The 27,992-nt window shown below is 41.5% G+C and overlaps 1 protein-coding gene across 3 annotated transcripts in view; it reads right to left on the reverse strand.

Annotated features, from left to right (window-relative positions):
• The window catches only part of HTR4 (5-hydroxytryptamine receptor 4), a 178,211-nt gene that overhangs the window by 139,518 nt on the left and 10,701 nt on the right, over positions 1–27,992 (reverse strand). For all 3 annotated transcript variants that reach the window (XM_045079555.1, XM_045079553.1, XM_045079554.1), the window contains exon 2: positions 21,427–21,499. In XM_045079555.1, coding sequence (XP_044935490.1) covers positions 21,427–21,452 — 26 coding nt within the window. In that variant the 5' untranslated portion in view covers positions 21,453–21,499. The remainder of the gene's footprint in view (positions 1–21,426; positions 21,500–27,992) is intronic.

The raw sequence follows: 27,992 nt of genomic DNA on the forward strand, positions 1-27,992 counted from the left end.
CAAAGTAGATAAAGATATTTCTCTAAGGTGGATAAAAATGTTCCCCCTGACCAAGAGAGCAAATACTTTTTGAAAATTAAACAATCATTTAAGTTAATAATGGAATAGAAACCTAAGGCTCCAACCTTGTTTCAAAACAAAGTTGTATTTGTTCAGATTCTTGCTACGGATCAAATTTTATGGACAATGTGGGCCTATCAATAGGGATCAGCAGTGAAGCCCAAGAAAAACACTACTGAAGCCAGCAGGAGCCCACACAGCCTGACCATGAATGCAAGCAATACAAGATTAGAAATACAGCAGAAAATCCGCAGAGCCGGGAGTCCCCACACTTTCTGTGGTTTCCTGGTCCAACCGAGATCGTGGAAGCTGTAGGGGGAAGATTAAAAAAAAAAAAAAAAGGCCAAAGCAGGAAATGAGCTGTAGCTTGACAGTCACAAAAGAAAACAGAAAAGCATGAGACATATCAGGTCCAACGAAGGAGCTTAGAAAATGCAGTCTGTTTATTCAGAAATGAAGCAATGGGTAATATTAAAAAGGATAAGAAAAATTTAAGCTTTGAGGTATTTCATGCTAAAAATATCCATTATAAATAGCCAGGTACAAGGAAAGGCAATAGACAAACTGAGGGTGGGAAATGAAACTTATTACAGTATTGCCAGGAAAGAGGGGGAGAGACTTTGTTCCTGAGGGCTCGAGGTTTACTCTGAGCAACTTAAGTCTAGTACAGAATATCAGCATCAGGACCCAGTGAGAACTCGGGGGCCTCAAATGAGAAGGTGGAAAAATAAGAAGCCAAAGTCAGAGGTTGAACTATCCGCATTGGCAAATGGTTTTAAGTCACTTGCCGAGACCAATTGGTGCTGGGTGCCTCAAAAATCATTAAGAAGGATGGAGAACCAGGACATGGGAAGAAAGAATGACAGAGCAACAATGTTTGCGGTTGTGGTGACAGGTAAGGTAAGAATGGGGAGTGGTGGCCCATTCGAATAATTTGCTGACCTTGGAACATGTGTTCTAGAACTTTGCTGCCCATTACAGTAGCCACTAGATGCGTGTAGTTACTGAACATTTGAAATGCATCTGGTCCAAAGTCAGGTGTGCTGTAAGTGGAAAACAAACACCAGATTTTGAAGACTAAATACCAAAAACAAAATAAAACAGAAAGTAAACTATCTCCTTAATGATTTCATATGGATTATATGTAGAAATAATATTTTAACTAGGTTGAGTTAAATAATTTAAAATTTAATTTCACTTGTCTCTTTTACTTACTTTTTAAAATTTATTAGCATATAATGTATTATTAGCCCCAGGGGTACAGGTCTGTGAATCGCCAGATTTACACACTTCACAGCACTCACCATAGCACATATGCTCCCCAATGTCCATAACCCAACCACCCTCTCCTTACCCCCTCCCCCCAGCAACCCTAAGTTTGTTTTGTGAGATTAAGAGTCTTTTATGGTTTGTCTCCCTCCCAATCCCATCTTGTTTCATTTATTCTTTTCCTACCCCCCAGACCCCTATGTTGCTTCTCGACTTCCTCATATCAGGGAGATCATATGATAGTTGTCTTTCTCTGACTGACTTATTTCGCTAAGCATGATACCCTCTAGTTCCATCCACATCATCTTTTACTTATTTTTAACATCATTATCATTACTAGTAAGCTGAAAAATCACATATGTGGCTCACATTTGTTCTTAGCTATATCCCTACTGGACAGAGCTAGTAGGTGAAGTCCCTTCCCCTCTCTCCAGCCTCCTGTGATCTTAGGATGTTTGGGGTGAAGACCTGACTTAGTTCTCATTGTCTTTCACATCTCAAGCAGAGGCTAGTTTCAGACTAAGTGAAAGAAAACCACGTTGACACCCAGCAGCTGCTGTATCCCCACAATTCACACCCACTGGGGAGTATACATTTACTTAGAAGAACAGTCACCACCGCCTCCGCACATGTATACCCACTTACCATATATGTACACAACTATATTTGTATATGTCAGAATAATATCCATAAATAGGGAAGGAATGTTAGCCAAATCATTAGGTACAGTGAGATTCACATTTCCACCATCAACTGTAAATGTTCGTTTGAACTACAAAGAGTCACTGATGCTTGTTATAACAAGAGGCTTTTGCGGGCACCTGGGTGGCTCAGGTGGTTAAGTGTCTGCCTTAGTGGGGATCTGTGTCTCTCTCTAACCCTCCACCCCTGCTTGTGTTCTCTCTCTCTCTCTCTCTCTTTCTTACACACTCTCTCTCTTTCTGTCTCTGAAATAAATAAATAAAATCTTAAGAAAAAAAAAAGGGCTCTTTGAAATTCAAGGGTGATTGAACTTCAAGTCTCCCACTATCCAGCAAGAACCAGTTCAGGGAGCAGTACTTTCCAGTCTTCTGCCTGTAATCAAGAGTTCCAGGGCTGTTCATACATAACATCAAGTAATACCCAAGCTTTTCCCTTGGGATGAAAACTTCTAGTCTCATCTATCGATCAGCGCAATTGGTTCTCTAGACTCGTACTCTCTCCAAACCCTAAGAGTCACAGGATCCTTCAAACTTGTCAGTTCCACTGGAACCTTCTACCTGACACACCTATTCTCAGTACCTGCTAACTGCATCAGACTCCTGGTCCAAACTCTGTTTGGTCTGTCTATGGTGACACAATAATTTTACATGGTGATGCAATTCAGATCTTAACCCCAAACAAAGGGTTTCCTTCACAACTGAACTTCAAAGAACTCCCACTTTGAGGACAGTCTCCTTTATGCAAAAATTTTGGCTCCTTTATTGGACTTCTGCACTTTTAGGCTATCAGGCATTCATCTTCCTTTCATTTGGTAGAAGAGCTCCATTCTCTTTGAGGGAACCAGCCTCAGCCCTACTCTAGTCCATGTGGTTTGGGTGGCGCTGAGCCTATCCTCCACATCCCATCTCCAGGGACAGCACATAATCTAGACCTGCCAATTACCATCTTTAACTTCCCTGGAAATTCCAATAGAAGCGTAATGTGAACACAGTGCTTCAGAGATGGTTCCATGGACGCAAACTGGTCCAATCATCTTTAATTCTGAGACTTTGTTGCAACTAATGGGAAGGATGGACCTTGTTTTATCTGCATTTGAAGCTGACAGATATAAGCCTGGAACTTCAAGGCAATGCTACATGAAAAGGCCCCATTTAAAAGAATGACAGAAAAGGGAAACCAGTTCCAAGATATTGTTTGAGGCCCTGGTCCAGCAAACTGTACGCCTGAACTGTTCAGTTTGGTAAGTTAACAAATTCTCATTTTTGTGTATACTACTTTGAATTTTCTTGAAACAGAGAGAATCCTGACTAATATCACTCTTTAAATATTTAGCCCACTACATGGATAACCTCTATTTTTCCTGTAGTTCAAGCTTCTCATGAAATCTTCCCAGTTGATGTAAGCACATCCTGAATTTTCCTTTTATTTCATCCTTCTCGACAAATAGCTGTAAGGCCTGTTATCATTATTAGGGCTCACCTTGGAGATCTGGTCCACCCAGAATCAAGGGAATTCAAAGGTCACTTTACAATTTCATGCTGAGTTACTGGTAATAGTCGATATCAGGTTATTCTTGCTGCTCATGGATTATATCCCAGCTCTGGACTCTGGGCTCCCGTATGGATTCTGAGACCCAAATGCCAATGTGCATTGCAGGTTTGACTGGTGTCCAAATGCATCCCTGTGTTTCTGAATGCCTCTTGTAATGATTGCCCCGTCTCAGTTACTCTGGCACCAGGAGTCTAACCTGACCATTCCTCCTACTTCAGAAACTGTAGATGAGTCCCTAGTGTATTCTGAGAAACTTCCCTAAGAACAGTACCCTTTTTGGGTTAAAATGCTCAACTTTCACATTTCCCCATAACTGGTCTGAATATGACCAATGGCTGGATTGGCCAGATGTCGCCTTATGGACTAATCTTTCTATGATGTATCTGCTATGTTTCCCCCAAACCAACTTTATCCTGAGGGAGAAATTTGTCCTCACACATTTCTCACCAAACTTCAGTCACCCTTCCAAACATGCCAACCCAGGCCAAATATCATAACACCTTTCTCCTTCCATATTAGCATCTTACGACATCACTGTTCTCATTCTGATGTACTGTGGATACTCCCATGTTGACTTACTGGCACGTGTATAGTGGAAAAAGTCTGCACTAAGAACCAAAACATCTGGATTCTTAAAAACAAAAAAAACAAACATCTGGATTCTAATCCTGACTCCATCATACAACACTAGTGTGCCTTTCAGCACACACACAAAAAAATCCCTTTCATAGCCTTTCAAATTTTCATTTCTTTTATCTATAAGCTAGGTTAATAACACCTGCCCTAATCCCACTGGATACCATGAGAATTAGATAACAATGAAAGGGAAAACATACTGTATACTCTCAAATATTATGTAAATAAATTATTACTATGAAGTCTTATCACTAGACAGAACTATCATATCATACACCTTCTGAGCCACAAACAGCCACACATATTATAGTTGCTGAACACTTGTCGATTCACAGATATATACTCCTAGAGCCCCATTGCTTTTTTTTTCATTTTTTACTTAAATTCAATTTACTTAACATATAGTGTATTCTTCATTTCAGGGGTAGAATTTAGTGATTCATCAGTTGCATACGACACCCAGCGCTCATTCCTCCAAGTGCCTTCCTTAATACTCATCACCCAGTCACCCCATTCTCCCACCCACCTCACCTCCAGCAATGCCATTTCTAAAATAAAAGAAAAATGTCTTCCAATGAACCAAGTGAGGGTTTGGGTTAAGAAAGATAAAGATGTAGAGAAAAGAGACACGGTCAAGAGAGCTCTTGCGTTGTGAATGATAGTGGAAGTGCTGGGTCAGTGGAAAGGCAAGGGAGAAAGAGAACCAGGGGACATGGGGTCAGGGAATGCAAGAGGACATGCCAGTAACACAATGGAGGAGAGGAAGAGAGAGAGAGGAAAAGGTAGTGGAGAATATGAAAAAGTGACAGAACAGAAAAGGCATCCATCATTCTTAAACCAGAGCCATTTGCTTGGGAAACATCCAGGGACTGAGAGAGAATGAGCTCCTTGCTGCCCAGGGACTTCTAGTTAGCTCGGAGAGAACTGGCCATTGGAAGCCATCTGAAGGAGAGCGGTACCGCCCAGCAGAGTCAGAGGCAGGTGCACACATTGCCTACTCCATGCAAGGTGACAAGGACAACAACCAGACAAAAGAAGAACTCGGAGGTTGAACAATTGCACAACAGAAAGAAAGTGAAGGGGCAGAGGAAGAACTCAACAGTCTATAAAATAAAACCTTTTGCCAATTCTAACTATTCAAATTTTGCCTAATTTAACAATCTCATGTGACTGCTTCTCTTCAGTGAATACCTAATCATCTGGACTGAATTCAAGCAATTACCTGGACGTACTTAAAAAGACTAGAGGGACGCCTGGGTGGCCCAGCCATTAAGCTTCTGCCTTCGGTTCAGTCGTGATCCTAGGGTCTTGGGATCGAGTCCCACATCAGCAGGGAGCCTGCTTCGCCCTCTGCCTGCTGCTCCCCTGGTTGTGCTTGCCCTCTCTCTCCTCTGTCTCTCACTCTCTGTCAAATAAATATATAAAATCTTAAAAAAAATAATAAAAGACTAGAATTTTCAAGCAGAAGCTGGTGGCGACTTTCTAGGACACCACAGTGGGAATGCTGGTACACGGAAGAGGCTTCAACTCTCCTATGGCCTCTTAAGGACCATTCCTGTGCTAACATTTGAGGTCACCAGCTGATCTCGGCCACCTCTGAGGATGGGAAAGGAGAACACAGGTAATGCAGCTAATGGCTTTCTGATTGGAGATGAGGGAGAATTCCCAGAGTATGAGACTGTCGAAGAGAGAGAGAAAGTCCTTTGAAAGGGAGGTGGAATTTGAGGGAATTTGAAAGGTATTTAAAATATCTCATCGAGTCCAAAAAGTGTTCCTTTTCAGTGTTCCTGCAAACAATTAACGTGAGGTTATGAAAAGTAAAATTTTTTTCTGAAGTGGACGGGACTCTCTTTTCTGATTCTGTTCCCACAGATGTGCTCCTCTCTGAGGAGCCCCAATCACAGAGCACACGGGGCCCTCTATCTGGGATGACACGGGCTCTCTTTCTCAGAATGGGCTATCTAGTGTCGCCCCAGTGACACAAGACACTGTTTACAAAGCCCTCAGCATACTGCTTGGAATAAATGAGGAAAGTCTCATACTAGATGGAGATGGCAGTATACTAGATGGAGGTAGATACTAGCAGAGATGGTAGAAATAATAGAGTTAATAGTTGGTGAAAGAGTAAAAATAACAGAAGATGAGTGATGGCGGACACGCGACCCGCTGTAATATACCAGTGTCTGTAGCAGAGGTGGCTACAGGACAGCAGTCAGGGGCCGGAGCTCAGGATGCAGACCTCCTAGGTTTGGATCCTGGATCCTTGGCTCTACTAGGTGTGAGCCATGTGAATTTGGGCAAGTTCATCTTTATGTGTCTCATTGTTACTACCTGTAAAATGAGCAATGCTTTCATAGAGCTGTTCTATGGAGTGATTGAGAAAATACTTCTAAAGGGTTTAGCACAACCCCGACACTAGTGTTCAATATCTGTTAAGCTAGAAATAGCAGGACTGGTGGTGAGAGTGACAGCACTGCCAAGGGGTCCACCCCAGGTCCAGAATGTAAAATAAAGAGAGCATCGACCCTGTCGCTAAAGGTCCCATACCATAACATCGGCAACAGCCCCATAAGAGAGGCCTTCTATCTTCAAATGCAGAACTGGGGTTCCTTCCATCCTCTCATCTCCTCTCCAAATCCCATAGCCCCAGAATCCACAGTTACAGGTGAAATCCCAAGTGTGTGAATGAGAGATGGGAAGCAGAGGCAGCTGCTGTGAATATCTATTAAGCACAAACCTGCCCAACACAGGCCTTCAGCAAGGATGAGATCTTGCCTATAGAGTTACAATTGAAATATAAAGGCTTTCCCAACTTTAGTTAAATCTCTCCAACACTATGATATGCTAAATAATGGACTCTCAGCATCCAGCTGAGGAGGTAAACCCATAAAACAAATAATTCCCAAAAGCTCTGATATTTACAAATAACTGATAACAGCAATTTGTACACAGACCTCTGGGAGGGTAGAAGGAAGGAAGGGAAAGCTGGGGGGGCGGGGGTCAGTAGGAGATAACAGAGTTTGGATGGAAAGTGTAAGTAGCAAGTTGAGAAAAGACAGGGATGGGCATGATCGGGCTTAAGCCACGGAACGATGGCCAGTCATCTGGTAGCTAAACAAATTGGAGGCTGGACAGCCACAGCCAAGAGAGGAGTTTGCGATGCTGCCAATCACTCAGAAAAGACATGGTGAAGTCTGATCACAGCAGTGACAGCAAGGGTAGGAGAGGCTTGCAGAGTCAAGGTTATGTAATTCTAAATAAAACAGTGCTAAAATTAAGCTGGTATAAAAAGGTTGCTAGTTATTTTTTTTTTCCACAGAGTAAAACCTCATCAGGTCAACATAATTGGATAGAAGCATGTCACAGTTAATCAAATATGAATTACAGATTTAAAAAAAAATATATGACTAACTGCTTAGGCTCTTTTAGACTCGATGAGATATTTTAAATACCTTTCAAATTCCCTGCTCTTAATAAGCAGCTTCAGTGTTCCTGCAAACAATTAGCGTGAGGTTATTAAAAGCAAAATTTTTTCTCAAGTGGATGGGACTCTCTTTTCTGATTCTGTTCCCACAAATGTGCTTCCTGGATTACAAGAAAGTCAATTCCTCTTTCGCTAGTAAAGGAAGTCATAACCCTGAGCTCAGGCTGATTGCCCAGAGAACTGATCGGAGAAGGCTATAAAATCTCTCAACACAGAGACCGGCTGGCTGGCCCTTTTCCTCGCCCATTAGGGGTGTCAAACCAGAGGACGCTAGCTCATCAATAACACAACCATAAATAATGATATGCTTGAAGTTACAGACAGAAGTAAGTCAACATTTTCCTGATTCTCAGGATCATTGGGGGTGACTGAGTTTGCTTTTCAAAACTTCGTCAGTGGTGCAATGATAAAATTCAGCTCAATCCCAGGACAAGCAACCAAACCATTGACTTTTAGGGAATTTATCTTAATCCTCCACTAAAATATTAAATTGATGGAAACCTTTCATTATCATAGCTTATTTAAAATTCACACTAACTCAATACACTCCCAAATAATGTGCATTTCTTACATCATGATACTCGTGAGTCATTAAGAATTTATTTACTATGAAAAAGACAGAACCCGACTCTCACGATTACATTAAGTAGAAAAGAAATCACAAAGGAAATAATTCAGGATTTCACATTACTTAAAGAGACACAACAGATGGCTTGCTCCCATAAGCTTTGGGAGTGTAGGAGATCGGAAGGGGCATAGTTCTAACTTGCATACTCAAAACTTCCTTGATTCTTGCGAGTTAGAATGAGATGATCCCTAAAGTGTCAAGAAGGAGGAAGCTTCATAGTGAAATAAGTTGATCAGAGAAAGACAATTATCATATGATCTCCCTGATATGAGGAAGTTGAGAGGCAACATGGGGGATTTAGGGAGTAGGAAAAGAATAAAATGAAACAAGATGGGATCGGGAGGGAGACCAAACCATAAGAGACTCTTAATCTCACAAAACAAACTGAGAGTTGCCAGGAGGAGGGGGGACGGGAGAGGGTGGTTGGGTTATGGACATTGGGGAGGGTAGGTGCTATGGTGAGTGTTGTGAAGTCTGTAAATCTGGTGATTCACAGACCTGTACCCCTGGGGATAATAATACATTATATGTTAATAAAAAAATTAAAAACAAAAACAAAAAAAAAAAAAAGAAGGAGGAAGCTTCAGATGCGGGCAATCTTACTCATATTAATGTCGGGAGCTACTGTCATCTTTCTCTTATCTAGATCATTGGAGCCTGGTGTGTGGGGGGTTAATTTCTATTCAATTCTATTCTATTCTATTCACTCCACAGCAATTTGGAGCAGAATCCTTCCCAAAACATTTCCCCACTGAGCTCCACGCAAATTCAGCCAACTTTCTATTCGATAGCTATCACCAGAATGTCTCACAGTTTTCGCCACCTCCACCAGCTCCAGGCCAAGCTTATTTCCTCATGTACCCTACTCCTACTTCACGGTCACCTTCAAAACATCCTCCTCTTCCTTCTCATGTGATGTGATTGCTTTCTACCATGAATTCTGCTTCCTAACTTCCTCTTGAATCCGTATCCTCTTTCCCTACACCAGTTCCCTCAATCTTCGGTCTAGTCCTTCTCCCCATCCCCTGAAGAAGCATAAGAGTTTCCTGAGTCCCTGAGACCCTAACTCCTGTTGTCCACTGGAACTCAGGCTGTACTCAGCCAGAAGCATCCTCCCCAAATACTTGTCATGACCTTTCCCTCTTCTCTGCAGGCTGATTCCATTCCTGGACTTTCCATAGCTAGCTTAAACTCACCAGCTACTTTTCAGATGCTGAGAAGTCCTCTTTTTTTTTTATATCAAAAAAAGTGACTTTCTAGTTTTATATATCTACATATATACTCTCTCTGGAATTCAACTTTTGAGGGTTTAGACTGCAATAATTATAAATAATGAACAATGGTGACATTTGAGATAAGGTGAGGCTAAAAATGTCAGTTATAGTGTGATAGTGAGACCTTATTTCAAATATGTGTCTATATCCAAAATGCATAAAGGTATGATAGTATTGAACATTCCAAGATGAGTACTTTGTATAAAACCTTTTGCAAGCACTGAAATTAATAAAGCCATTATAAGTTAAGGAGCAAGTGAGTGGGCAGAGAAGAAGGGGGGTTAAAAAAAAGATTATTCTTACAGTTCTTTAGAAATGCAAATAAGAACATTGCCTGAACATTATTACCTGACTGATAAAATGTTAATCACGTAACGGGTATTTATTTAGAAACCTGTTCCAGTTTCTTAATTGAAAAAGTTCTTAAATTCAACACAACCCTACTTGCTAAATGGTAATAAAACAAATTTCCAGAGAGAAAACAGCAGGTCCTAAGTGTCATAATATAGTCTCTAAAATTGGAGATAGTTCTTGTCATAGTTTTTGAAATTAAAATAATAAAATAAAAAGACTTCAGGGGCCCAGAAGGCAGATGGAAATCTCTGGCCAGCTAGACTCTGGCTCGGGAAGGTCACTTAACAGTTCAAAATGGCCTCTTTTTGGACGATAGGAATCAATGTTACTTTAGTAAGTGGGGGAGTACCTACCCTCTGGAAAGGCATGTCAGTCAATTATTTAAAACCTGGACAAGCCAAACAAATGTATCCACCTGGTCTTCAACTTGAGAATACAAGTCTAAAAATGTCTGATAACAGACCCACTATGACTCAGAGATCTTTGTAGGAGTAAACTGTGAAGATCTCCGACATCAGGCAAACCTGGGTGAAAATGCTGGCTTTACCTCTTCCTAGAAATGTGACTTTAGACAAAATAACAAGCTGTCTCTGACTTAGTGACCTCACATGTCATAACAGGGACACTACCGGTAAGTATCTTAGTTTGGGCTGCTGTAACAAATTACCATGGACTGGGTGACTTGAACAACTGACATTCATCTCACATAGTTCTAGAATTTGGGAGGTTCAAGATCAAGGGGCCAGGAGATGAGGTGTCTGGTTAGAACCTACTTCCTAGTGTGCAGCTGTCCATCTTCTCACCGTATCCTCTCATACTGGAGAGTAGAGCGCTCTCTAGGGCCTCATTTATAAGGGCACTAATCCCATTCACAAGGTCTCCACCCTCATGACCTAATTACCTTCCAAAGGTCCCACCTCTGAGCACCATCACATTGGGGGTTAGGATCTCACCATATGAATTTTGGGGGGACACAAACATTTGGTCCATTACAATAAGGAACTTACAGTGGTCTCAGGATTAAATGCGATCACATAGGTCATGTATAAGCATCCAAACCATAGCAAACCATTCTTGTCAAATGACCACGACAGCAAGTAACAACAAATTGTACTATTTGCCCAGTATTGTCTAAACCCATCCTTCAGATTTAGACGTGTTTAGTGAAGCCAAATTTTAATCTAAATTATATACCCTTTAGATAAGAGTTTGTTGTCTTTGGACAGCTAGAAAATAATTTGAAAAAAACAATGATTTTGTAAAACTTGGGTTTTAGTCCCTGGTTGATAACTTGTTAGCTGTGTGGGCTTAGGAAAAACCACTTAACCTCTCTTAAACCCTTTCTTTTTCTTTTGTGTACTGTGCTTTCGTGAGGATTCTAGAGCTACAAGCTCCAGGCAAGGATCCAGATAATGGAAAGGAGCTTTTGGAAGAAACTGCAAATAATTCTCAGGGTCAGTCATCTGCTTTTTGAATCTCCTAATAGCTAATTCTCAATAAGAGGGACAAAAAGTTCCACCTCGCAAAGACGGGATCCAGGTGACCTTCCACTGCAGACCGGGCTCCAATCCTATTAATTATAAGCACTGAGGATATTCTGATTGGACAGAAGCCATGCATCAACTAGATCTTATAAATATTTTGGTAAAATTAAGCAATACCTCAGGGTGCCTGGGTGGCTCAACTGGCTAAGCGTCCAACTCTTGGTTTCAGCTCAGATCATGATCTCATGGGTCATGGGATCGAGCCCTGCATGGGGCTTGCACTCAGCTCAGAATCTGCTTGGGATTCTCTCCCTCTGCCCCTCCCTTCACTTGTGCACACTCATGCACTCTCCCTCAAATAAATAAATCTTTTTTTTTTTTAAGGCAATACCTCAATCCCTGCGTATATCATCTACTGATTTACACAGGTTCTGAGAAACTCTCTAGAAAAATCTTCTTGAAATTTGAGATTTAAAGAAAGGGGGGGGGGTAGCTGAGATGACCCTAAAAGTACCAAGCTGCAGTGAGGGATGCCAAGATGTCCTAAGAGAAGGAACCAGATAAGCCAGGGTTGACCAGGCCAGAGAGAAGGACGCGGATGAGTGGCAGTTCTAAGAATGTGAAACAGTTGGTACGGATGTTCATTAGGACACAGCCCTTCTGTGTGCCTCTGGAAGATTCGTCCTGAGATGTGGACATGCTGCACTGCTGGTTTCTTTTTTTTTTTTTTTTAAATAATTTTTTTTTAAAGATTTTATTTATTTATTTGACAGACAGATCACAAGTAGGCAGAGAGGCAGGCAGAGAGAGAGAGAGGAGGAAGCAGGCTCCCTGCTGAGCAGAAAGCCCGATGCGGGGCTCGATCCCAGGACCCTGAGACCATGACCTGAGCCGAAAGCAGAGGCTTTAACCCACTGAGCCACCCAGGCGCCCCGCACTGCTGGTTTCTGAAACACTTCTGCCTCAAGCAGTTCTCGTAGGGAACCCACTCCGATCAAGAAACACACAGAAAGCACATTCCTCTCCCTTTACATGTGTAATGATGTTGAGTCCCGGGGGCTAGGCCATTCAGCAGGAGAGGAGTCAGATGAGTGCCCCAGTGGAATACTACAGCTGGAGGCTGCCAGAGCTCAGCTTGGGAAGAAGAACAAGTTCAAGGCCACATACAGCACTCACTTTCAAAAGTAATGACAAGTACCCCAAACACGTGGACAAGGTGAACTGGGGAAAAGACAGCTTCCTGCAGTCAAGGAGATGGAGACTCAGAAACACCGAACTCCCCATGTTTATGTTCATGCCATTACATGTGAGGTCACAGATGTGAAGCCCGGTGCATCAGGTCCCCGAGCTCGAAGTTCCCCAAGGAACCAACGTTAGAAAGAAGAAGCTGTACCTGTTATTGTCAACTTTCAGGCACTCATCTTAGCCAGAAGGTAAAAGCCTGGAAACAACATTTTCCGTACTTCCTCTCCCCTTTCCAAATGGAAGGTTCAGAATGGGCAAGTGGATCACAAGAGGGAAAAAGGACCATTTCTATCCAGGATCCGGAGGTGTTTCAAGCAGTGAGAGCAGTAGCCAGTGGTTCCCAGAGCAACAAATGTAACAGTACAGCACTTCCTGAAGATCTGTGGCTTCCTGAAGATGGATGAGTGGGGCTCATAGATTGGACAGCCCCCACCTCCTACTCTTTCAGGAGCTTTGGGACCAATTGCCTGCATTACACCTCCCTTTGCTTGAAATAGATACAATAGCTTCCATTTTCTGGACTGGACATTGACAGAAGCAGAAAGAAAGAAGGCAGAGGTGTTTTCCTCTAAACAGAAATCATCAATCAAAGGATTAATTGCATATAAAAAAAAGCTGACTATAGGATGAGAGCACAAGAGTAAGAGTCAAAGAGATACAATCCTAGATCCTAGATCCTCCAATTCCCACACAGGAATGTGCCTAAGTTCATAGGAGCTGCAGAGTGAAGAGACAACAGTGCTGGACAAAGTATAAAAAGAGCAGGGTCACATCCCTAATACCGCATCTGTGGCATTAGGCGATAGATCAGCCTTGACACTGAGGGTCTCCCATCACCTTTAGAAAGCACAGTTTTCTCACTGGAGAATGGGCCCAATGAGGGACAAATGATGAAAAAATCTAATGGTCAGCCATTTAAATCGATACTGAATTTAAGCCATCAAGAAACATCTATCTCAACTGCAGTAAGGGGTTAGCCGTTCTACTGCTAATCAAAATCCCACATCTCATGATTACTGTGGAGGACTGAAGACATTTAGCAATTGCTAGATGTGGACCATGTATGAGATACTACATTAAGATACTACATCAGGTCCAGTTTACTTCCGATTCTCACAAGAAAAAACAAAAAAAAAAACATTTTCAGATGTCCAAACAAAAGGCTCAGAGAGATTAAATAATCTGTTCAAGGTCATACAGCTAGTAAATGGGGAAGCCAAGACTTGAACCCGCATCATCCCCTTTCCCAAAACACCACTCTCCCGGCATCCTGTGGCGCTGCTTGCAGAAATCATCCTGGCGCCTGTAATTTGGAAGCAGGGGAGTGTGACATGCACAGGGGAGGACTGCGGGCTAGCTCTGCGGGAAGCACGCTCTCAGGCTGCAAGAGCCCTGTGCTTTAGTCCTCTCTCCATCCTTGCCAAGGTCTCTGGCTTGAGGTCCCCTATGACCCCAGGAGGCACACACAGGGATATCCACCACAGGGCAAGTTCCAGTTAATATTTGCTGTGGTCCTGATCTAATCAAAAGACTAACGGAATTATCACCATTTTATCAGTCAAGCAATAAAGTTGAGTATTATTCCCATTTACATTTCTAAAGCAACATAAAAATAACCCCTTTCAAATGGTTACCCACTCACTTTCTCCTTATATGCTAATGCATGCCACAATTTCAAAGCCTGATGAGAGATTTCCTGCAAAACATTTCACTGCCTTAAAGTTTCACATATTCACAGCTTCAATTGCCAGGATACAAACATGAATTAACTCTGGTTCCAAATCAATTACATACTGGTAAGTCTTTAGGGCAGACAAGTCTTACAAGCGGATTTCAAACACTATGAGGTATCTTAAAGCTTTAGAATATTTAGCGTTAGAAATTCCCACTTCACCTCAGACTTCGGTGAAACCCATGTATTGTCACTAGTGTTCATAATCAAACCAAAAATCAAGACCCTTATTTTAAAAATTGCTCTTTCTCTTTGCTAAAATCGAATCACTTCAATGAATTCTTGTAGTCATGTTGATTTCCAACTAATTTCATTTCTTCACTTGAAGAAAGGAATTGCAACCTTGTGCCATGAATCAGAGCAATTGGGTAATTAATTCAAAGATGCCACTCATGGCCGCCTGGGTGGCTCAGTGGGTTAAAGCCTCTGCCTTCAGCTCAGGTCATGATCTCAGGATCCTGGGATTGAGCCCTGCATTGCGCTCTCTGCTCAGCAAGGGAAGCTGCTTCCTCCTCATTCTCTCTCTCTCTCTCTTTGCCTGCCTCTCTGCCTACTTGTGATCTGTCTGTAAAATAAATAAATAAAATCTTTAAAAAAAAAAAAGCCACTCACCTTTGTTATGGTTTTTAATTAATGTCACGTGTTTATAGCAGGTGACTACATGTATATGAAGAGTATGTATTTTATGTTAAAATATTCAGCTTTAGAGAGAGTCAATTATCATATGATTTCACTTATTTGTGGAGCATAACAACTATCATGGAGGACATGGGGAGATAGAGAGGAGAAGGGAGTTGGAGGAAATTGGAAGGGGAGGTGAACCATGAGAGACTATGGACTCTGAAAAACAATCTGAGGGTTTTGAAGGGGCAGGGGTGGGAGTTCAGGGTACCAGGTGGTGGGTATTAGAGAGGGCACGGATTGCATGGAGCACTGAGTGTGGTGAAAAAATAATGAATACTGTTATGCTGAAAATAAATTTTAAAAAAATTTAAAAAAATAAATCATAATACTGAAGAAAAAAAAAGAAAAAATATTCAGTTTTTAGTATTTATTCAGATTTTTCTGGGTTTCATACAAAAGCCTGCCATGTTGGTCTTCTGTTCAGAAATGTCTAGTGGCTCCCCAGCATGAGGTGTCAAGCCCTACCAAAAAGAGAGGAAAGAAATATTCTCCCTCCCACATGGAAAACTGGTTTCTTTTCAGATTCCTTTCTCCCTTTCTATCTTCCTTCTTTCCTTCCCTCCCTAAAGTGACTAACAAGAATAAACAATATAAGATACTGTTCAGGAAGCAAAGGAACAAGATGAAGCGACAAAAAGAGCCGCAAAAAGGAAAATAAAGGCACGCTACAGCCATAGTAAGTGCCTGAAGCATTTCTGTCACTTGCCAGTGGTTAATTTTAAACTTGGCTCTGAGTTTCCTAGAAACCCTATCAAAAGGAGGAAAATGCTACCATTTATAGGATTCATCATTCTTGCAAGATGCCTTCTTGGCTGGTAATGAGAAACATGAATGAGAAAGCACAACCATTATTCTGTGGAGGACAGAATCCTTAAACAGCAGGCAAATGTAGATAGCCCATGGGACAAGGAGGTCAGTCAAGGGTAGGAGGAGGCCAGAGCTAAAGAGAATTGAGGTATCAAGTAAATTTTTTCACTACTGGAAGTCTGGGGTCTTTATCTTAAGAAACAGCCAAAGAGCAACTTCGTATGTATTTGGACTTTACGTCAACTTATCTCCTGTCTGAACCCTGTACTTTCTGAAAATAGAACTTGATAGGTAAAAATTCTTAGAAACTTTTTAACTGTAATAAATAGCAGGAAGCAGGCGCGAGGGGTGGGGGGGCTGGATTGTTTTACGAATCATACCAGAGCCCAGGAAAACACGTCAGAGGGAAGAATCTGGTAGTTAGGGAGATGAACCATGAGAGACCCTGGACTCCGGGAAACAAACTAAGGGTTTTAGGTGGTTGGGGGTAGGGGTATGAGGGGGAGAGTGTAGCCAGGTAATGGATATTAAGGAGGGCACATGTTGTGACGAGTACCGGGTGGTTTTTGCAAGTAATGAATCATTGAACACTACATAGAAAACTAATGATGTACTATACAGTGGCTAACTGAACATAGTAAGAAAAAAGGGGGGAGAAAGAAACTGGTAGTTAAAACAAAACAAAGCACAAAGCATGGGCTATCTCTGAAGTCAGTAACTGTTTCAGGATGTCATTAAGTAGTTATCATGAGCTTAGGGATAGCCCTGTGGTAAGGCCCCAGCAGGTTCATTGCCAAGTGCAGGCCGATGGTGTCCTACAAAGAGTATTTGCTGCAAAATCACCAAAGCCACTGTTTCCAGTCTCTGTTCTTCAACCCTTCAAGAACAGCACAAGCTGTCTCCTCCAGGGCCCCAATAAGAAGCAAACTGAGCAAAAAAAAAAAAAAAAAAAAAAAAACCAAACCAAAACAAAAAAAACTAACAAAGAAAAAACAATACAGGTAAGTGTCAGATTGTCTGGAAAGAGCTGCCTGCTGACTGGTAAGTTGGTGAGACACTATTTACCAACGGAGAGGACTGTCAGGCACTTGTCTCTATCCAAGGTCTGATTCACTGCCGACCTTTCATCGTGAGTCAATCCATCCTACATGGACTGTCCTCTTCAACTTGACACCAACCATGAACTGCATGTTTTAGGTGCTTAATTAATGTACATAAAACAAATGAAAGAACCCTCACTTATTTCTATTTATACACAGAGCGATGTTATTTAAATACTGTAGTTAAATCCAACTGCTACAAAACAAATGAGATTAGATGTTTGTCATATTTTGGCTACCCAGTCTCCAGTCCCTCTTCCTAAAAAGCACCCATTTCTTTGGAGAACTTAACTCTTCCCCACTGCATGTCATCTTCCTGAGTGGTACCTGCCTCCTCCTATAAAACCTGGACAGCAAGGACCACATGTCTTAGCTCGGCCAATCAAATGTCATCTCCCAGGACTCTTCCTCTTGAGTAGCCTATGGAAAAAGGACATGGATGGAAATGGAGGGTATTATGCTAAGTGAGATAAGTCAATCAGAGAAACACAATTATCATATGGTTTCATTCATCTGTGGAACATAATAGTGCAGAGGACCACAGGGATGGGCAGGGTGGGGGAACTGAATAGGAAGAAATCAGAAAGGGAGACAAAGCATATGAGACTCTTGACTCCTGAAAAACTAAGGGTTGTAGAAAGGGACGTGGGTTGGGGGGATGAGATAACTGGGTGATGGGCATTAAAGAGGGCATGTGATGTGATCAGCAGTGGGTGATATACTCAACTAATGAATCACTGAACATTATATCAACAACTAATGATATACTACTATACCTTGCTAAACTGAATTTAAATAAATAAGTAAAATTTGTAAACTTCAAAAAAAGGAAAAAAATAAAAGAAAAAGGGAATGATTGCATGTTATCCGTGATACAGAAATGAACTGACCACTTCTTCCTGTGCTTGGCCATTTTCCCAATTCCTTAGCTCTATGAGTACTCCCAAAGTTCTTGTTTACTTCCAAGACTGGTTCTACACAGCATCTTTGCCTTAAATATTTGACCCTGTACATTGAGGCTTCCGCAAGATTACCTCTGAACATGTTAGCAGGTTAGTTTCTGATGCTGCAGCCAAGGACACTGATAGATACCCAGTGGCAAGGATCAAGCTTAATTAGCAAACTCAACTGAATGGAACCAAAGAAACAAAAAATGAAGGGGCCAGAATGGCCTGAGAAAATACTTAAACTTTAGACATTTTATTTAGCCCTAAATGTCAACTAGGACTTCTCTGTCTCTTGATATCTGGGGAAAATTGGCCAGAGTCTCTTAATTCTACAGCCCAAAGGGCTTTTAAAACTTTTACTCTGGTTTCTGAAGTTTTCCCAGGCATGCACACTCTTCTGTTATCCTGTGTGTTTTGAGTGTTTGTCCTCATACATGAGTTCTCCCTCCCAAACACACCCGGACATGACTGTCAGCCCTGTTACTAAGACACACTCAAACACGCACACACAGAGACATAAAATATGTGTCGCCTAGTGGAGGCGCCATGGTTCCGTGGTCTTGAGCTGGTCACTTCAGCTCTTGGGGACTTCGTTCCCACACCCTGTAAAGCGGGCATCATAATGGCAAGGGCCTCCGAGGACTGCTTGAAAAATTGCTTAAAAAAACTTCACGTGTATTAAGTTCATAGCTCAGACGCAGTCAACATCGACTCTCCATTCCTAGTCAAGCTAGAAAATTTTTCTAAGGAACGGGAACCTGGGAGAGGTCAGCACACACACCATACACACTTAAAACAAACAAATAAAGATTTCCAACCTAACTTCTCTCAGAGTCCCTCTCAGGCAACCTGCCACTGGATGGTGCATGCTTTTCCAAGCAGTGCCCCATCATCTCTTTTCTTCTCAAACCTTCTCCCTCCTCTGTTCACTCATTTTCCCGTCTTCAGAGCAAGCCAAAAAATTCCTCTCCTGTGCCAGAGCCCTAACCCTTTGGCTCTCGTTTTATGTGGGAACTTCACAGACTGAAAGTGTTTCCTTACCAGGAAAAAAAAAAAAGAAAGAATTTCTGGTTCCTGCTCTTGAAGTAATAAAATTTATTCTATCTAATTCTTCCTAGAACCTTGGTTTCTAGAACCTACCCACTGACACAGCAAACTTATAAATTTTTTCACATCCTGTTACTAATGTGTATTTTAAAATTACATAATATTTTCCTTATACACACTTAATTTCCTTTTTCTTTCTTTTTAAAGATTTTATTTATTTATTAGACAGAAAGAGACACAGAGATAGAGGAAACACAAGCAGGGAGTGTGGGAGTGGAAGAAGCAGGCTTCCCACTGAACAGGGAGCCCAATGCGAGGCTTGATCCTGGGACCCTGGTACCATGACCTAAGCTGAAGGCAGACGTCCAACGACTGAGCCACCCAGGTGCCTCTACTTTCCTTTTTTTAAATAAACTTATTTTTACATTTTAAATGAATGTAGTTTAAAATAAAACTGTATTTCTCCACTCTAAGTGCCAAACTAGTATTATGCATCATGATATGGTTACTTCAAAAATCAATATTTATGTAGAAATAATAAAAGATTCATATACCACCTAAAATCATTATGTATTATGAGTGAGCTATGTGTCACAGTTTGGTAAATGTGAGCCTAAAATATCACCTTTATTATGAACGCCCAGAGGCTGGACTGGGTAGTGAGTGGTAGGATATGAGTGGACAGTGTGTACATTTGCATGTTACTAATAATGTGGGTAGAGAGGGGGAGTGAATGAGAATGAACATATGTTGATGGGATCAGGTTGGAAATCTGACAGAGAGGATGGTCCGGAGAGAAGATTCTGGGGAGCAATATCATCTTGTACCCCGCAATATTGTTCCGTAACACCCAGGAGAGTGGCTAACGTTCATTTAATTGAACTGTATTCTGCTGTTACAATTCAATGCTACTATAAGTAGCTGTTGAAAAGCTGGGAAAGTTAGGGATCATAAAATATGAATTATCCAAAAAGAAGTTCACTTTAACAGCTGATGCAGTTTGACGACACAGTGTTTGAAACTTAAAACAATGGCATAACTTCTCATCATTAACACGGCCCCCTTTGGCCTTTTAACAGAAATCAACAACAACAACAAAAAAAAATTGAGATTCTCCAAATTCCACTCTGCTTTCCCTGCACAAAGAAGCTCACAAACTTTCGGAGGAAAATTAAACACATGGCACCGGCCTCGAAATTGGTGTCAAAGTTCTTAGACTTTGCACCAAGTCAGAGCGTTGGGTGAGTAACAAAGTCTAGGATGCTTCTATTTTAAGTACAAAATGTTCTATGGCTAAACGTACAGGGCCTCTGTGCATAGCTAGGTACACTAGAATCCACCTGGAAATATATGTATTTCCAACCCAATTGGGGTTGGGTATACGTATCCACACCAATATATGTATATCCAACCCACTGGAAATATCTGTAATATATCAACAAAGACTGGGTGATCAGCAATTCTTTATCAAATACCCACCGTGTGCTGGGAATTAGGCATGCGACACCTTCTGCCCTTAAGGAATTCCCGGGTTTGGGGTGACAGTATGTCTCTGCGGATCGAATCGCATTACACTAGACTCTCTGTCAAGACATTTGACAGCTCTCTTTCATCACGGCATTGTACTGCGTCAAACACGGAAGCGCTGTGCCCTTGATCTATACCTGAAATGTTTTCCTCTAGTTCTCAGGTGAAAGAAGCACCGCTCCCATGATTGCACCAGGAACATATTTTTTTTTCCACAATGTTTTCCAGCTATTGAAACAGACGACTAATGCTCAGCCCCAAATGCCAATTCATAACATTCAAGCCTTGTTGAAGACTATTTTCTTCACCCTATTTGATTGTGCCAAATAAAATGCAGCAAACCTTCAGGGAAAATCTTCCTTAGGAGCTGCCCTATGATCTGATCTCCAAGGGTTGCAGGAAAACCAACCTAAACCATCTATGTAAGCATACCATGCAGTCATCAAGCCACATAATCGAATAGCCTGGTTGAAATAAGAAGTGGGCAGACCAGAATCTGTTATAAAAAGATATCTGAATGTATACCTGAGGTTTCGATGTACAGAGAGACACTCTTCAGCTATTTTTAACCCCATTTAAACACATCTTCTTTCTTCCTATTAGAGAGATGAATATCTATTTTCATATTACACCGCCTCTCATAATGCAGACTTTTAGTAAAAAGCATCTGGAAATATTTCCAGCCATATTATATTTATGACTTAAGCAGAAATGAAAAAAAAAAACCTCTAATAATCAAACAACATAGCACTCATGATTACATATGAAACACTGTAGAAAATCTGCATCTGCTGAGTTTGTAATGCTACCACAATACATTTTTCAGAGGCTTCAAAGTTCGAATGGCCATAATTTACAGCAGCATATTTACAGTATATATGGAAATATGATATACCTCACATTAGCATCAAATTCATCCATTACAGGAAATAGGCATGTGTGAGTTGGATCTCAGTGCCCACAGGGTCCTGTATGTGAGGGGAAAAAAAAAAAAAGTTAGACAATGAATTAATTTAGGAAAATACAAGTCCCTACTAAAGAAAAAATGTGCCAGCTAGTCATGGCTTTCTATTTAGTAAGACTCTTGTTTTGGGGCACCTGGGGGTGCCCTCAGCTCAAATCATGATCCCAGGGTCCTGGGATTGAGCCTGTGTTGGGTTCCCTGCTCAGTGGGGAGCCTGCTTCTCCCTCTCTCTCTCTCCCTGTGCCATCTACCACTCCACCCCATCCCCGGCTCGTGCTCTGTTTCTCAAATAAATAAAACCTTCAAGAAAAAAAAAAAACTTCTTTTGTAGACTATCAGAAAGTATTTAGTAAATCATACTACAGCAAAAATCTACTGGCATACTTAAGTATGACAGAGCTGAGTACTGCAGTTTCTTTAGCGTTTTATTAATCTCCCAGAGATTAAAACACACAGGTACTTCTCCGTACTCCATCTTAATCAGTTTACTTCTTGTTGCTCTTCCCAGAAACACAGCTTATTTACCCGATCTGCTTTAGGACACTAGCCAGTGAAAATAAGTTGTTATCTCGTCATGATTAAAATGATATCTTGCCTAAAATGGTCTGCCATCTTGTTTCCCATGAAGATCTTCAGCGTTGGTTTTTCTTCTTTCAACTTTTTGAGGCTAAGTAATCATACACCTATTTGAAAATCCAGTAAACTCTTGAGAACTCCCTGCCCAGAAACAATGATGGACATGCACATACATACACACTTCCAGAGGGGCACATTATTTCTCGAAGCCCATTCATGAACTCCAAGGTCAGAACTCCAAATGAAAGGGAAGTTTACTTTCAAACTACCAAAAGTCCCTCTACCAGGGACTCTGAGAAGACCTGACATACTTTCCTGGGAAGGTACTCACTGATCTCCATCAAGTTGGCCCTTTTAACTGACTGCAGTTTCATTTTTCAGAAGAAAATGTTTTGCGTCACATTTGTTCCACACCATGGCAAGTCAGAGAATATAGGGGCAGGTCCTGGGCTGCTTATTTGGGGGTGGCCCTGAACGAATCCTTTTTCCCTTCTGAGTTTCATCATCCACTTCTTGGTAAACAGAGGGACTGGAGGAGATGATCTCTGGGTTCACTTCCAGCTCTGACATTCTATAATTCCATCTGCTGATTTTCTAATCAAATCTTACTAAGAAGAAACTATGAATCTGTTTATCTACACAACAGAACCATGAACCTCAGACTGGGCCCTTGGATGCTTTGGTCAGGGTAGACCAAACACACTCGCCTGGCTGCCAGGAAGAGAATGGCAGACCCCCCTGAGTTGGAAAGGATGTAGATCTCTCTGTTTTCCAGTGTTTGTTCTTTAGAACCTTGTGGATGAACAAGGAATTCTGTGGGCATTTCTGAGTCTGGGGCAGGTGTGGGGGAAGGCTTAGCCTCCAAGACTCTGAACCCCCTACTCTGACCTCAAGCAAAGTAGCTCCATCTACTTCCATCTCTTTCACGTCTTTGAATCCGAATAATCTTTGATTTGATATATTTAAGTACAAAGCCTTAACTATTGAAGGGACAGGCCACATCCTCCTTTTTCCTCTACTTAGATCTTTCTTGAAGTGATCACATCCATTCCCATGGCTTAAAATAAAAAGCATTTCAGAAATGCCTGGCTGGCTCAGTCGGTGGGGCACGGGACTCTTGATCTAGGGGCTGTAAGTTTGAGCCCCATATTGTATACAGAGATTACTTTTAAATTTTTTAAAAAATCAAATAAAAATCATTTCAAACTGAACTCTACATTTCCCACTCCCAACACAAAAATTGAATCCTTCCCTAGTGCTTTCCATTTCGGCGAATGGTGCCACCACTGACCCAGTTACTTAAACAAACAACCCCTTTTTCTCACACCCTACAACCAAACTGTCAGCAAATTCATCCTATTTTGAAAATGATTGCTTAACCTAAGTTTTTCTCATTCCCTCCATAATCAGCACCCTGGTCCACACCACCATCTTTTTTCTTCGGATCCCTCCATGCCCTCTCGAACTGCTCTCCTGCTTGCCCCCCAGTCATTGCCCCCACAGGAGCTGGCAAGGGATTTTCAACATGTAAGTCAAATCATGTCTTGCCTGCATAAAATTCTAGAGGCTTCTAGTCACCCTTAGAATAAAATCCAAACTCCTTATCATGGCCAACCAGACCTGAAGTGATCTGGTCCCACCCAGCTCCTCCCCAACCTCAACTTTAGCTGTGCCCCACCCCTTCAGTGCCCTTGAGTTTCCTGGTTTTGCTACTTTCCTTGGCCATAAAAGAAGATTTTTCACCTCACGGCCTTTTTGCTCATTGCCTCCTAACTACTGCTCAACTGTCACTTCCTCATTGAAGTCTTCCCTGATCATCTGAGTAGAATTTCAGACCTCATATTCTAGAAGTTTCTATCCTCTTTATCCACTCTATTTTCTCTTACTAGCATATGCATTATTATATACTCCATTGTTTCTTTATTAGTAACTGGTCTTCCTCACTAGAATAGTTTCAAGAGGGCATAGTTAGATACCTGACCACTATTACATCCTTAGTACCTAGAAAAATACCTGGTACGTTACATTCTCTTCATAGATCCTTGTCGAGTCAATCTATCTAACTAATTAGTTTTGCAAATGAAGAATAGGTTTGAGAGTTTGTGAATTTCCAACTGGGAGCTAATCTATAGATCATCCAGGGCACAATACAGTAATTTTTTAAAGTAGCAGAAAACCATCTCCTCTATTTAGTTACCTTTTACTAAGTGTTGGCAAGGTCCAAACACTGTCTTTTTCCTCTTCTTCCAGCCTCAAAGTCTTTTGTCCCTACTGTAAGGTGAAGATACTATGAGCCAGAGAGGCCAACTGACTTGCCAGTTACCCGGCTGGCACTTGGCCAAACTGGGAACAGAATCTAGGTCTGTAAATTCTGAAACTCAAGTTTTATTTCATAGAGTTCTTATCATCATATCACACTTCCTTCTACTAGAAGAGAAAGAATCCTTCTTTCTCTGAAAAGAGCACTTTGAATTTCCTTTGGAGAACCATCCCTCCCAGGCCTCAGTCCCTGGGTCCAGTGATAAGCACAAGACTGGCTCTGCCCAATCAGAACAGTTCACTCCCTGGCCAGAATTCCTTTGCTCACCGGCTAGACTACTGAAAGCTAACCCTAGGATTTTTGCTAGAAAGAGTCTCTGTTTTCCCTAGTGTTGCTAAACTGTTAAGACTTTCAGAATGAAGCTATTGGGGGCCATCAATGCCACTTTGTGGGGAAAGCCTGTCGAGAATGAAGGTAACCACAAGGAAAGCAGAGTTGGAACATAGAGAACTTGAGGTTTCAGATACAATGGTGTCTTAGGACAGTCTTACACCTGAACTTTCCAATTATACGAGCCAACATACTCCTTTTTGTTTTCCCTTCTTTTTTTTTCCCCCTTCTTAAGCCAGTTTGAGTTGGGTTCCAGCAATTACTTGGAACCAAAGAATCCTGGATAATAGACAAAAAAAAAAAAATCAATATTGTATTTATATACAGATTAGAAGGAAGAAAAACTGGAACTAAGAAAACCAGTTAAGAACTCGCTGAAGATCATCTCCTTTAAACTGCATTTGAAAATGTTACAACACGGGGAGGGGGGGACCTGATATATTCATGGCAATACACATTATTATGTCTTGCTCATCAGAAACCCAATGAGCAAATTTAAAATGATTGCCATTTAACAAGCCGGTGAGACAGCCTGCATTTTGTCAGAGAGAAAGAGGAACAGTAACAGAAGATAAATTGGTGCTAATTTGTATCTATCCTGATTTGATTAATCCATCACAGTCCACTATTTTCTGCCATGTTCACCAGAGCTAAATGCGAGATTACAGGGACACCTCTTGTCAGGAAGATTGCATACAGCAAGAGGGGTGTTTAAGGAACCAGTGTTTTTATCTCACATACTTACATTTCTGGCTCCTTAACCACCTAGGCAATTAAAGATGCAATCAACTGAGAACATCTATTATGTCTGGGTATAAGCTATGTCACTTCTAAAAGTTCTGCCAATCTGAAATTCAATTAGACCACATGTATGTTTTAACCACAGTCATGCTGAATCCTTATCTAAGGGACAAGGAGGGAGATCCCCATGTTGGTCTCCTTCAGGGTAACAGTCCTAGATTCTCATAACCAGACAAGGAACACAGGAAGTCTTGGGAAAGGCATGGAAAAGAGAGTCAAACAGAACTTTCTACCATGTGAAGTCCAAAGGGAGTTCTCAGTATTCTCTCAGGGCTAGGACAAGCTCAAGCAACCAGAATTATTCAAAATGCTTTATCCATCACAAAAGTAAAGCTACAGCAACATCCAACTCTATCAGATTCTTTGGAGTTTCTTTTCCTTGTTGGGTACATTGAGATTGATCTTTCCCTTAAAAAGGGGGAGGAGGAGCGCTTGGGTGGCTCAGTGGGTTAAAGCCTCTGCCTTCAGCTTGGGTCATGGTCTCAGGATCCTGGGATCAAGACCTGCATTGGGCTCTCTGCTGACAGGGAACCTGCTTCCCCCTCTGTCTCTGCCTGCCTCTCTGCCTACTTGTGATCTCTCTGTCAAATAAGTAAAATTTAAAAAAAAAAAAAAAAAGAGGAGGAGCAGGTCATCATACTTATGCCACCCAATGCTGATTCCAACCCTTGGTTTTCTGGCTTACAAATTTTAAATACCTAAAGGGCAAACCCAAAAGGTAAGTATACCCCATCTTTACCCCTTGTTCTTTTACTTGGAATATCCTGAAAGATTGCTGTGGAACAGTTGTTAATGGTTAACAGAAGGTGTGTAGTTGCATCTCTATTATGAGAAGTGTGAGCATAGGTCTCACCTGTAAATAGTCTCCACCTGCTGGAGTGAAATGAGATGTCGTTTGGAACAGTGCCAACACCTGTCAACCTGAAGCTATGTCCTAACCTCAGCTTGCTCTCCTGCACTTTGGTTTTGTTTTCCTCTGGTTCTGACTGCATGGGCAGATATTCATGCATAGCAGTGCAGGGATTGACCACGTTTCTTCATAGGGTATGCTTATACGGGTTAAATTTCTACATCAAAGGGCATATTCCAATACCTTTATTTTGGACAAGTGTCAGCAATAAGTAAAACATTATTTATCTTAATAGCCAAATTGAGGGTGGGAGCTTGACATGCGGGAAGGAGCAGGCATTGGACCAGGAGTCACTGGGCCTGGGATCTCAGCCCAACATGGCTACTAAAACACTATTCCTATTCTTAAGAAGGTCATCAATCCGGGGCTCAATTCCCCCAAGTGTAGAATGGACTGGGTCAACGGGTCCTGGGAAGGTGAAGAAAAGAAGAAATTTCAGGTAATTAGAGCTTCTCAGAAGCTTAAAGGAAATTTTGGAAAGGTGAGTCTCTTGTCATTGGAGGCATTCAAGCAGCATGTGTGTAAGGATGTCTAAATGAGAACTAGAATTTTGGTGACTGATAGGGTTTCTTCCAATAACATTATAGGAAGGAATCTTATCAGTTCTGTCTCTCACATCCCCAGAAAAAGGCCAAGAGTTTGAATCATCCCCCCCCCCCGCCAAAAGATACATGCTCAATTCACATAAACTGTTTCAAATAGGCTTCATCTACTGGGCATGAGACTAGACATCTCTGAGCAGATGGGACAAAAAGAAGAACAATGCAAACTATAATCAAATAAGGCCAGGAATTTGATCAGAGTAAGCTGTCAAAGCGCACAACTTCAAGCCCAAACCCACTAGTGGCCATTTGTACCAAGACACAGTATCACCACGATCAAACACACAAACATTCCCACAGCCTTCTATACCCCATGGTGACCATGATAGCCTAGTAACTATTACTGTGAAAAAAAAAATTATTGGACCATCCAAAAAATTGCAACTGTGCAAATTCTCACTACATAGAAGAAAAAAAATTCTTCTTAATTATTTATAGGGACTTTGTTTTAGCAAACATTAGATATTTGTAGAATGCTGTTTTAGCACTTTTTCCTTTTTAAGATTTTATTTATTTATTTGACAGACAGACATCACAAATAGGCAGAGAGGCAAGCAGAGAGAGAGGAGGAAGCAGGCTCCCTGCCAAGCAGAAAGCCCGATGATGTGGGGCTTGATCCTAGGACTCTGGGATCATGACCTGAGCCAAAGGCAGAGGCTTTAACCCACTGAGTCACCCAGATGTCCCACTTTAGCACTTTTTTAAACCTCAGTTGATACATATTCTTTAAAAGAGTTTCTCTTCATAAATTAGTACTGAAAAAATTGTATTATTTGTTATCTAGACATCTAAATGGTGGTGTGTAAGCCATTAAAAAAAAAAGCCTGTATTACTGGAGTTGGGACCTATATTAGCAAGTGTCTTTCTCAGGATGGCAGTCAAAATGCCACTGATACGGGGCACCTGGGTGGCTCAGTGGGTTAAACCGCTGCCTTCGGCTCGGGTCATGATCTTGGGG

Source organism: Mustela putorius, unplaced genomic scaffold, assembly GCF_011764305.1.
Source record: "Mustela putorius furo isolate JIRA1106 unplaced genomic scaffold, ASM1176430v1.1 tig00000407_pilon_pilon_pilon, whole genome shotgun sequence".
NCBI classification, from domain to species: Eukaryota; Metazoa; Chordata; class Mammalia; order Carnivora; family Mustelidae; genus Mustela; species Mustela putorius.